General features: G+C 41.2%; 1 protein-coding gene and 1 pseudogene across 1 annotated transcript in view; both read left to right on the forward strand.

Moving 5' to 3' along the window:
- Positions 1-7,278, forward strand: part of SAMD13 (sterile alpha motif domain containing 13) — a 47,384-nt gene extending 40,106 nt beyond the window's left edge. The window contains exon 4 of the mRNA XM_065897464.1: positions 7,135-7,278. Coding sequence (XP_065753536.1) covers positions 7,135-7,278 — 144 coding nt within the window. The remainder of the gene's footprint in view (positions 1-7,134) is intronic.
- Positions 2,491-3,133, forward strand: LOC136131460 (dnaJ homolog subfamily B member 6-like; annotated as a pseudogene).
- Positions 7,279-12,254: the final 4,976 nt, after the last annotated feature.

The raw sequence follows: 12,254 nt of genomic DNA on the forward strand, positions 1-12,254 counted from the left end.
GATACTTGTACACAAATGTTCATTGTAGCATTATTCACAATAACCGAAAGGTGGAAACAACCCAAGTATCCATGAACAGATGAATGGATAAATAAAATGTGGTACCTAATATGCAATAGAATGTTATTCAGCCATAAGAGAGGAACGAAGTTCTGATACAAGCTGCAAGATAGATGAACCTTGAAAATAGTATGCTCAGTGAAATGAGCCAGTCAAATATTATATGATTCCATTTATATGAGATATCTAAAATAGGCAAATTCATAGAGACACAAAGCAGATTAGAGGTTATAAAGGGCTAGTGGAGAGGAGGGAGTTATTGCTTCATGGGGTTTCGTTTTGGTGATAGAAGAGTTTAAAAAACAGTGGCAATAATTGTACAACATTGTGAATATCACTAATGCCACTGAATTGTACACTTACAAATAGTTAAAATGGCCTATTTTATGTTATATATATTTTACTGCAATAAAATGTAATGTCAGGTAATATACATGAAGATTCAATTTGGTCAATATAAAAAAATATATTGGGAATTAGTTCTGAGCAAGACAGGGACATCTTCCTCTGTCCTTCCTGTGCTCTGGGAGCATAGGTAAGGATGTGTGCAGATACAGCTGAGATGGCCCTTGTCCTAAGGGACATTCAGGCAGTTCCTGACAGTTTCTATTTTCTTTGCTAACCAAGAGGCAAGCTCCTCTGCTTGGAGTGGACAGGATGGGTAGAAGTTTACTAAGGAACTAGAGGAGAGCAGTGAAGGTTAAGAATGGCCACCTAGGGGAATGGGAGAGAGAGCTGAGCAACAGTAAATAAAAGAACTGTTGATATATTCTCCTGACCCAGCCGAGACTGGTACACTGCACATGTTTAGTGTTCATCTTCTTGGTTTCTTGATTTTTTTTCTCCCACTTCACCAGGTATAGGAATCAGAGAAGCTGGATTGATTGCTAGACTGCTCCTGCATGGAGTGTTTATGGCATGGGCACAGTGGAGGGCTAATAGCCTAAGAGGGTGATTCGAGAGGGCATGTAAAAGAATGGTTGCAAGGGCCAACCAGTGGGTGCAGATTTGATACAAAAGAGGAGTCTGCAGGGGACTCATTACCCTGGAGAAAGAGGAGTTGAAATGAAAAAGTGGGTATAATGGGAGGGAGTAGTGAGAGATAGACTAGGATATTGGACTTCCAGCGTGGCAGAGGTGGGACTCTTCTGGTTGACGACATTATAAGATTAGGTTCTAATAAGGAAGGTGAAGTTGTAGAAATGGTTGGTGTATTAGAGTAGACATCAACTGCTGTCACAAGTAGATGAAAATAGATATAATGGCTTAACTATAGTAGAAGTTTCTTAATATAAATAGTCCAAGGTTGTTGGTGGAGGTGTTCTGCTCCACTGTAATTCAAGGTCCCAGGCTGATGGGAGCTCTGTCATCTTCAGCTGTATGCTTTCCAGATCACTTGGGCACTGACATCCAGTTGGTGTAAGGATAAAGCGCAAAAGAAGGAGCACACGTGGTGGTTTTATGGGCCAGGCTGGAGAGAGGTGCACGTCATCCCTTCACATGTCGTTGGCCACTATGTGGTCACACGGCCACACCGAATTGCAAGGAAGTCTGGGAAATGTGTAGTTGTGTGTCCTGGAAAAAGAGCAGCCTTGCTACACTTGAGCTTTAAAGCCATTCTTTAAAGCATTGGCTGATGCGACACTGCTACTTAGTTCTATCTTTAAGTCCAGAGATAAATTTCAAAAAGACTAACTTTAAGAGATCAATTGAAGTGAAGAAGCCTTATCTGACCATACATGGGAAGCCTTCACTTCTAATTCTATTCCTTCAATCTATTCTTTCTTTCTTATCTAGGCAGAATTCTCTGTAACCTAGTTTCCTCATTTGATGACATGAGTTTCAGTCTCTTTCCTTCATCAGAAATGTGTACGTGATTTTTTTGGAATAGAGCCCCTTTATCACCCATTTCGTGCCCGCAGCAGATATCCACAGGGAGATACCCGTTACATTACTGAAGGCATGAGCCTGCATAATGAGCAGAAATGGATTTTGTGTCTGATATAAATGCAAGACCCATGTTGCTTCCAATTGTTACTTTAACAAATGAGGTAAAGACTTCTTTTTGAGCCACACAGCTAGTTTCTGTCCTCCAAGATGTATATTATCCACCCCAAATTTTCCACCAATAGGATTGCAAGGCAAGCACAGCATCAGCTGATAGTCATTGGATGATGGTGTTGAGCTCATAGTCACTCCACCCACAATGAGCTGCAGAGGTCAGGGAAGGGGTGGGGACATTGTAGAGGATACCAGCCCCAAATAGGAATTTCTCCCCCAGAAGAGCCTTTGTCCCAAGAATCATGTGATATGATTCAAAAGGTCTTGCTGTAGACTTGAGTAGTCCGCCATCTTCCTTTCCAAAGTTACCCGGAAATTCTTCAGAAAATAAACTCTGTGTCTTGGTGAGGAAAAGTCCTTTAAAGAAACATGGTGAATTACTACAAAGTACTGGGGATGCCACAAAATGCTTCTTCCTCTGATATTAAGAAGGCTTATCACCAGTTAGGTCTTGGGGTCCACGCAGACGAGAACCCAGAAAACCGGGAGGCAGCTAAGGAGAAGTTCAATCAAGTAGCAGAGGCCTCTGCCGTCTTGTCTGATGCCGAGAAACGCAACAACTATGACAAGTCCAGAAGGAATCGCATCAAAAGGGAAAACAGGAGATGGCAGGGACAAGGATGATTTGAAGGAGGAACTGTGGTTTGAGAGGCCACACTGTGGCTTTCAAAATGTCTTTGAAGATAAAGAGCCCTTCTCAGGAGACTGTTTTCCCAGTGGCCATGTGGGTAGGGCCAGGAGGTTCCACTCCTCCTTTTTTTATGTGACCCCCATACTGGACACAGGATTTTCCACTTTTGTATCCCTGGGCTCTGGACCAAATTCCCCTTCCTCTGTGACATTTATACCTTTTATAAGCAGTGGAATGGGAAACTTCAAACTGGTCACCACTTGTAGCCAGATAGTGAGTGGCAAGGAAGTTGTTATAAAGAAAGTTCTAGAATATGTGAGGCGGAAGACTGAAGTGGGAAAAGAACGCCTGTTCCATCGGATTCCTCCACACCACTGGTAAGGAGCTGCTGCTGTGTTCTTCCACGGGGAGACTTTGCTGTGAGGCTGGTGAGTCTGATGCTTGTCAAAGACAGAATTGGAATCTGAGAGTGTGTTGAACTGGAATGGACAGGGGTCAGCTTAATACAAATTTCTCATTTCACAGAGGGAGGGAATAATGGGCCAGATGCTCCATAGGAACTAGGAAGCAGCAGAGTTTGGCTTCCAGCCCAAGTCTTCTGATTCTAAATTGAGCCTTCTTTTCTCCTGGACTCTATCTGGGACAGTAGAGACCACCACAGATATGGCCTTCTGAGACATTTGCAGGGCCCTACCATTATAAATCCCACTGACTCCTCTTCCTTTTTTTTTCCCCGCCCTACCTTGTTATTATCCATTGCCTCTTTCTTGATGGCCCTTTTTCTCTTCCTAGCCTCTTTCTCTTTGCTTCTTCTCTCCCCATCTCTTCTTTTTCCCCATTTCCAATAGACCATATCATAGTTAAGCTTAACTGAAAGAGTCACCTATTATATAAAGTTGTCAGAGAAAGAGTGAAAAGTAAATGGGTTAAGATTTTTAAATATATTTTTAAAAATAGCTAGGATTTATCGACTGCTCAGTAGAAGTAAGGAATTCTACTTCATGTGTTATCTCAATGATCTTTTCAGCAGTGAGATGCAGTAGCTACTTCCCCCCCCCCATATAGATAAGGAAATGAGGTTTAGAGAGATTAAGTAACTTGCCCCAGGCCCCGCCTAATAAGCAATAACATAGTGTCTTACTCTGAAACACATGCTTATCTCCTGAGCTATAACATCTATGGATTCTACTCATTTATTTTTAGATCTAGGGTCTTGGCCTCACTGGAAATTTACACCTGTCATCTCTAAAACTTACTTCCATGCATGAGTACTTGTGGGAACTTAAGTAGGCAAGCATTTTGAGTATTATTGCCCAGCAGACACTTGGTTATTCTAACATGAAGACAGAAGACAGAAGCAATGTAAAAAGTTTCACTGAAACTAACAAACAATTATCCCTTAACACAGAAATGTAAACAAAATCCCAAGATGTGAATTATATTTTTGTTTTGAATTTTGGATTGTTAATGCAAAATCATGGGATTTTTTCGTTTGTTTGTTTAACTGGATCTGGTCACACTCCAACTCCTTCATTTATACACAGACTAGGCTCCAGAGGAGTGGTTCCTTGTGGAAAGTTACTGATGGAGTCTGCATTAGAACCTCTGTCTCCCGATTTCCAGTCTCACGCGCATCCTAGTATACCATGCTGACTGGCAAAAGTTGGATTTCATTTGCCTTGCAAGCTTTTCTAGAAATAACATAACAAATGATTAGCTTTCTTAATCAAGGAACTTTCCTATGTTTGTGATTTTTATGAGACACATTTTTATGTAGTCTTTGAACTTTTTTAATCTCAGTGAATTTTCTGAACTTGAACAAGAATATTCCTGCATCCCTCTGGCAAAGGGTAGCTTTCAGGCAGGGGACATACTTCCAGAAAAGAAACAGAAGATGGATTTGGAATTGGAACACATCCCAGTTCTTTCAAAGCCTACACATTTCCACTTAGTAGTCATTGAGAACGTCCTATATGTCAGACACGGTGCTAGGTGCCTGATATGAATTAATCATTTTTAACCTCCAAAATTCTTCAGGGGGTTATTTCCATTTTACAAGTTTGGAAACTGAGGCTCAGGGAAGTTACGTCCCTTACCCAGAGCCACACAATAAGTTGTGGAGACAGTGTTCAGACTGCAGTTTGTTTGACCTGGAAGCTCCCATTTCCATTATGCCATCTCCACTCCCATTCATCTGAGCTGCCATAGTCATGGTTTAAGAGGAAAGTTTTGTTGTATATATGAATTATATTCATTTCAAAAATTTTTAAATGAGGAATTCCAGATGGAGCTTTCTTTTACCAACCCTCATCTGAGGTGAACGGCAGTGTAGCTACCAAACAAAGGAAAATCAAATTGGAGCATGAAACATGATTTTCCATTTTGTCTTAAATAAAATCCAAATTTCAGCATTTTTCACAGACGTACTTGGCTTTTGACAGAAATGCTGAGTTGTAGAAGGACTTTTTGCCAACAAAGATGTAAAAAAAATTCATTTGCAGTTAGTCAAGGAAGTTTTCTTGTATAGAAATGAAAGCAGTGGCATCTCCTCCTGGCCCCCGTTTAAAATATGTGGTAAGTTAGATATGAGCAAACAACAGCAAAGGAAGGATGGAGAGCAGGAAGGGCTTTGCTGTTTTTGGAAGCAGCCCGAGTGAATCACTATTCATCTCAGTGTGTAAGACAGAGCATGAGCTTTGATGTAACCTGCGATTCAGATTCCTGTGACCTCACAATGCCTTCAGAGCTGCTGCAGTGGTTTCCGGGTGTCAGGGCTCCTCTCCAACTCTCATACTTGCAGGTTTTACTGATGGACAGTCTTTGGGATTACTAGCTGCCTAAATAGAAAAAGATACTTTAGGATTGAAAAGTCAATTCCTTTGTCCTTAAATAATTGTAAAATGAGGGCTGCAGTCTGTCCCGGAATACTGACGTGTGATTGTGTAACACAAAGCTCAGGGAGCACTTGCAAGGGTGGTATCTCATGAAATCCTGTCAAAACCCAATATCCCATATTATCAACCGAGAAGACAGAGGAGGAAGGGACTTGCCTAAGGTCACAAAGTGGGTGTTTCTTCAGCCCCTAGCCCGGTGCCGTATCTCCCACATACTCAGACATTCAGAGCACATCTTCCTCACAGCCTGGCAAAATACATGAGAGACTCTGGAGGAATGGCCCTCTTGGGGACAGTGGAGGAGGGAGTCACAGTTTGATGTAGCTGCAGTTGCACACAGTGCCTCCTTGTCTGTCCATCAGTGGGGGAGGTGGGTAAAATCATGAACAGCTGTGTCGAGGCTTACTGAGCATGTGCAGCTGGTCCATCTCTTGAACCCAGGTTTCCTAAGAACCAGCTCAGATTCTCCCCACAACAAACAATAACAAAAAGAAGGTGGTATTCGGCATTCTTCTCAGTGCATCCTTTCCAAAGGTTTTCAAACTGTAGACTTTCTATATTTGGGGTCCTTGTCTCTTTCACGAGAAGCCTACTTTTATTTCATTCCAAAGGTTTGTAGTCTCCAGGGTACCTGGAGTGAAGTCCACCTGGTTGGGGACTTGAGAGGAGTGGGGAGTGGACTGCGAGGAGAATAGGGGAGGGAATCTGTGGTGGGCACAGCTCTGCCCCTCGCTACCTTCTTTGGAATCTTGAGGCTCCACCGAGAGGGAGTGGGGTAGCATGAGACTTGATATTCAGGTTGAGGCAGGATGGTTCTCCTTTTAAAGGACAGGAAAGAAGTTCACAGAGAGTAAGTCATTTTTCCAGTGCCCATTGTTACGATTGAAAAGGTTTCAGAAAACCCAAGGCTCTGGTTCCCATTGGTCCATCTAGACAGCACATATTTACTTCTAAGTGTCAAGAGAAACAGAAGTGAGTTATGAAAAGAACATCGGCTTTGGCCATAGGCAGATGGGAGTTCAAATTCTGGGCCACCCTTTCCTAACTTCTCGGGCAGGCTGACTTCTTGCCTTGATCCTTGGTTTGCCCATAAAATTAAGATGGCAATCCCTGCCTGTCCTAATTTATAGGGTTTGTTTTGGAATTAGATAAAAAATCTGCATAAACTTCAACAGATTTTACAAGTGGAAAGTGTCATTATTCCTTTCAGAAGCAGCATCTTTGATCCTTCAGGGTACATACTCCAAGCTTGCTGTCAGCTCCTTAAGATGTGACATTTGTGATGTGATCTTGAAAACAAGATCAGCTATAGATTATATTTAACTCCAAAATAAATGTAAAAGGTGGAAGATAAAAGTAGAAGATTCCATTTTTGGCACTATTAAAAAAATAATGTTTTTAGCGTGGAGACAAGCAATACGACTTCTTCCTTTGACCTTGCTTTTTTTCTTCATTATCCTTGAGCTTTACCCTCTGCTTCCATTATAGGAAATTGATGGAAAATCCCTGCTACTGATGACAAGAAATGATGTGTTGACAGGACTTCAGTTAAAATTGGGGCCTGCTCTGAAAATCTATGAGTATCACGTAAAACCTCTGCAGACAAAGCATTTAAAGAACAACTCTTCATAGTATAGTCAAATTGGGGTCTTGGACCTCAAAAAATACATAATGACATAATTTAGTTTCATGTGATGAAACTTTGTAAACAGAATACATACATGTGTATATGTAAAGAATCTCAATCAAATGAAACGTTATCCTATTGGATAGACTAGGCAATCCATCGGCTGACCTGAACTCAGCCAGGAGGAGCGAGGACATGTGGACAGGATGGTTTACCTTGTGGAGTTTGTCAAATAGAATGATCTTTGATGAGATTAGACAGACCTCCCCACAAAGAGGATTTTCTTCATAGTTTGCTTTCCCAGATTCCTGAAAAAAGAATCGAATGGTATGAGCATCTTTCAGTTACAGATGTGGGAAGATCAAAAGCAAGAACTTGGGGAGGGGGAGAAAGAGAAAGGGATTGTGCCTCCCTTGAATTCCTCTGCTCCTTAGAGCTTGTGTTATTTGGATGGAATTGCCGACACCCTTTTTTGTAGAGGGTCCTCCACTTGACCTTATTAAGGTTTCACTGGGATATGCTGCGCTGTTTGAAACGGACATGCATCATGGCCCCTTCAGGAGCAGACTGTAGCTCTGAAAAGAGAAACTCTGTTGTATTTTGGGGACATCCATCCATCTTCAGCTAGCTTTCATGGGGGTAATGGTATTTTCTGCATAGATCTGCTTTAAAATTGGTTCTTTGTTTCTGAAGAAAGCATTTTTTTTTTCACTTTATGGTTTGTATTTATAATAATTTGTTTCTGAAGAAATTTGCCAAGAGTTATAGATTGAAAAGCCTTGTTACTAGTACAGAATATTTTTATATATATATTCCTTCATGATGGTGTAATATTTTTTTAATTGCTCTGATGCTTTGTTTGATTTCCAATTTGAGTACTTGTTTTTAAGAACTTGAAAAAGTGGGCTTGCTACATCTCTGTTCAAAGAGACATTTGTTCAATCTCTGTGTGTCAATGCCTTGTTGAATTGGTGCTTTGTGGTCACAATAAAGCATTGCTTCAGTTTATTCCCAGTGTATTTATTTTTGATCTTTTCAGTTTGGTTGCCTCTTTGGTTGGGCTTAAGGATTAAGGTAACTCCTTGAAACCATGGAGAGAAAGTTAAGCCTTCTTTAAAAAATAAACGTTAGATATTGAAAACATATAGATCTATATGTAGATTTATCTTCTTTATGAACTGAATTGTCTGTTAGGCCTTCTTCCTTACCCCCATCCAACAACCAAGTTTAGGTGTCATTTTAGCCAGTTTTTTTTTTTTTTTTTTTTTTTCGCTGTAGGCCAGTGGGGGAAGGGGTGTTGTGGGGTTTATTTGAAATTCTGATGAAAGCTTTGGACCCTCCCTCCAGATGAAAGCTCATATTCCCACATACAAAACTTTGCAGAGTTGATGGACTCCCCAGAGTTCCCTCTTTCCCCTCCTCAAGTTAATAGTCCTTATTTTAGAGAGTGTTAGAATTCAGTCCCCTGTGGAGATATTTCCTCTAAAGAAAAGAAAGTCTAAAAAGATGAGAGTGAAAAGAAACAGAGGAAATGGTATAGTGAGTGGGGTTCAGAAACGTATTCCAAATTAAGTCACATTTTTCCCCAACTAGGGATTGATCCCGGTGAAAGTGAAAGTGCGGCGTCCTAACCACTGGACTGCCAGGGAATTCCCTGAAACTTAAGTAATGCTTTGTTTTGCATAAGTGGGAGAAGGATTTACAAAAGAGACATTCTCCATCCCCAACTTTCCACAGTCTACAAAACACATAAGACCAAAAGGCAGAATATAGTAAAGTACTGTGAGGTGTGATAGTGGCAAAACAGAAGGACTACACCTGCTGGAGACCTGGGTTGGAAAGAAGGGACAGAAGATCAGACAGAAAGAAGATGGAAGGAAGGACTTAACCTCTCTGAAGGAGTTTCCCACAAGTGAAATAGTGATGATGTTTGAGCCCTCTCTACTTCAAAAGGATAGCATGAGGAATGTCCGAGCCCTGTTTCTGTGCATCTACCTGATTCCTTCTGTATTAGTTTGGAAACGATTTGGCTGTGAATGATAAAAAAAAAATTGCCTGCCTCACTACCCCGCCAGGTAATGTAAACAAAACAGAAGCTTGCTTTTCTTTATGTAAGTGTCCAGATAGAGGGGCTAAGGACGGTAAGGCCCTCCATGATGTTAGGGAAGTAAGTTCCTCCCATCTTTTTGCTCCATCATGCAGCTATTCATTCCCAGAATCATTTCACAGCCCAAATGGCTGCTTCAGCTCTCACCATCACCACTTGAATTCCAACTAGTGGGAAGAAGAAAAGAGAAAAGGAACATACCTCCTTCCTTTAAGAACACTTCCAAGAAATTGTAGTAAGAAGTAGTATTACTTCCTCTTATATCTTGCTATCCAAAATTCAGTCACATTCCCATACCTAAGCTGCAAGGGAGGCTTGTTTCTTAGAGCCGATGGGCCCAACTAAAATTCAAAAGTCCCATTATTCTGTAGACAAAGGAAAAGGGGTATTAGGGGACAACTTCCTGTTAACACTGTCAGCCGGCTGTTGAACACTGGAGAAAATGACACTGAAAGTGTGTATTTTTCTCTATGTATCTTCTCTATGTATTGTATTTTTCTCTAGATTTGAACTTGGGCTCACATTCCCTTCAGTCTCTGGATATTTTTTTATCACAGTTACCTTTCACAGCTGTTGGAAGCCTTGTTCACTACCGCCAACCTAACTCAACTAATCATTAGACCTGGACTACTCTATAAATGCTTGTCAGAAAAAAAAAAAAAAAAAAAAAAAAGGAGAGGAAAATATCTTAATTGAAAAGCAAACTGAAAAAAAATCAAATCATTCCTCAGTCTCTGTTGACAGCTTTCAGGCAAAATTAGCAAATTAAAGATAGTCTGCCTTTCTTATACCCAGAATAAAGGCCTATGACAGGCAGGCCTGAGTGCCTTGGCAGTATCTGAAGGTGCTTTCCTCCCTCCCTCCTTCCCCCACCCCATCCAGGGAAAAGCAGTGTGATCAAAATAGGCCATAGAGAGAGGCTGGAAGTACTTGAAATTCAGCAGGTAGGCAGCCTTTGTCTCCAGACAGCTGTAAAACCAGAGATGTCTGATTTCTTTTCAGATCACACTGGATTTCTATTAATGTGATCTGGGTCTGCAACAAACAGCAAAAACGCATGCTACATAAGGAAGCAATTCATGAGTATAAGTGGGAATGAGCTTGCCTTGATGGCAATATATTTTATGTGAGAACTGTTTAATGATGAATTTGATTATTCTCAACCAGAGGCGCAGACAGGATATCGGAATCACGAGGGATTTTAAAAAGTAATTGCCACTCCACCTCCCCTCCCCACATTTGAACCTCAGATCCAGACTCTACAAAGGACATTTAATGAATTGATTTATAGGCAAGGTCACAAACCGGTTGCTTTTCAGTAGAATCTAAGCCGACGTGTTTTCCTTTGGCCAGTGCAGTATGTGTATGTTTTTACAACTACATCTGTGTTCTTCTAAGTGAGGCCAAAAGCTCCAATTTATTACAGTCTCTTTACTTCCCTAATATCTTGCAACCAGCAGCTGCGCCCTTTTACACTAACTGGACTCTGATCTAAAACAAAGAACACACACAGAGAGCCTCCTTAGAGTAAGTTAATTCGGGAAGAAGAAATTGCATGTAGATTTAGCTGAAAAGAAAACATGCTGGCATATTGCATTGGAATGTGCAGCAGGCTTAAGCATCATTTTTTGATACCTAGTGGGTAGGATGACAATGAAAAAGAGACCGGTTGGTAGCAGTCTCTTCATTTTGTCCTCAACAAATATCCTATGTGAGCAGGAATTTGTCCCTCTGAGCTTAGCATCCACTGTCAGAGGCACACAGTGTCCTTCTATTGCATTAGTGAAATATATCTTTGAAGGTATTTAATTTGAAAAAGTCTAACGACCTAGAGTTGCCCAACCACTCCCATATTTAGAAGCCGAATGCAAAAAGTACTTGCTGATGGTGAACCATCTGTCTTTGACGGTCATTACAAATGGGATCTGCAGGGGTCAGGTCTGGGCAGAGAGCCATTAAGTGTTTTCTGTCATGATTTGCAAGATGAAGTTAAATGTTCAAATACCTGACTGCTATAGGACTGATGTGCCTCTTAGAAAAAAACTTAATTCTGCTTCTAAACCAGGAACAGAATCTACAGGAAGGAAAGAGCATGCAATGGGTGCATTAATGAGCAGCTTGTTAGCTTCATGCTGTAGCTCTGTAGGCAATTAAGTATTTTGTGTACCATTTCTGGCCAGTACTGGCAGTTCTATACAGAGAGAAAGAGATTAAAATGATCACATCCAGGCTCATTTGGTGACTGTGGCTGCCGTGTCTTTGTGAACCTCAAGAAAATAGTGTCTAGTCTAACAGAGGGGCAGAATAATGGAGGACCCTGTGAGTAAAGCAAGAGTAGTTTTTGGCTACCCACAATAGGTAGCTAGGTTGATGTCTCTTTACCTTAGTTGGACCGGGTGTTCCTGTTTACAGTTGTCTTTAGGGAGAAATCACAAAAGCTGAGGATGCCAGGCAATCTCCAAATAAAAAATATGTCCTTCTTCCACAGAATAAGTTAAGTGGATTATACTCTATTTTTATATACTGGGAAATAGACAATTTGAAAATAAGACTATAAAATTTATCAGGATATAAATGTATTTTGAGGAAAACTCAGTAACACTCTTCAAACAACCAGCAGTTCCTGTCTTTAAGAATGAATGTTTGGGGCTTCAGAATGTTTGGTGGTGCAGTGGTTGAGAATCCGCCTGCCAATGCAGGGGACACGGGTTTGATCTCTGGTCTGGGAAGATCCCACATGCCGCGGAGCAACTAAGCCCCGTGCACTACAACTACTGAGCCTGTGCTCTAGAGCCCGCGAGCCACAACTACTGAGCCCACGTGGCTAGAGCCCATGCTCTGCAACGAGAAGCCCACGCACTGCAAAGAAGAGTA

The sequence above is a fragment of the Phocoena phocoena genome, chromosome 1, assembly GCF_963924675.1.
Source record: "Phocoena phocoena chromosome 1, mPhoPho1.1, whole genome shotgun sequence".
In the NCBI taxonomy this organism is placed as follows: Eukaryota; Metazoa; Chordata; class Mammalia; order Artiodactyla; family Phocoenidae; genus Phocoena; species Phocoena phocoena.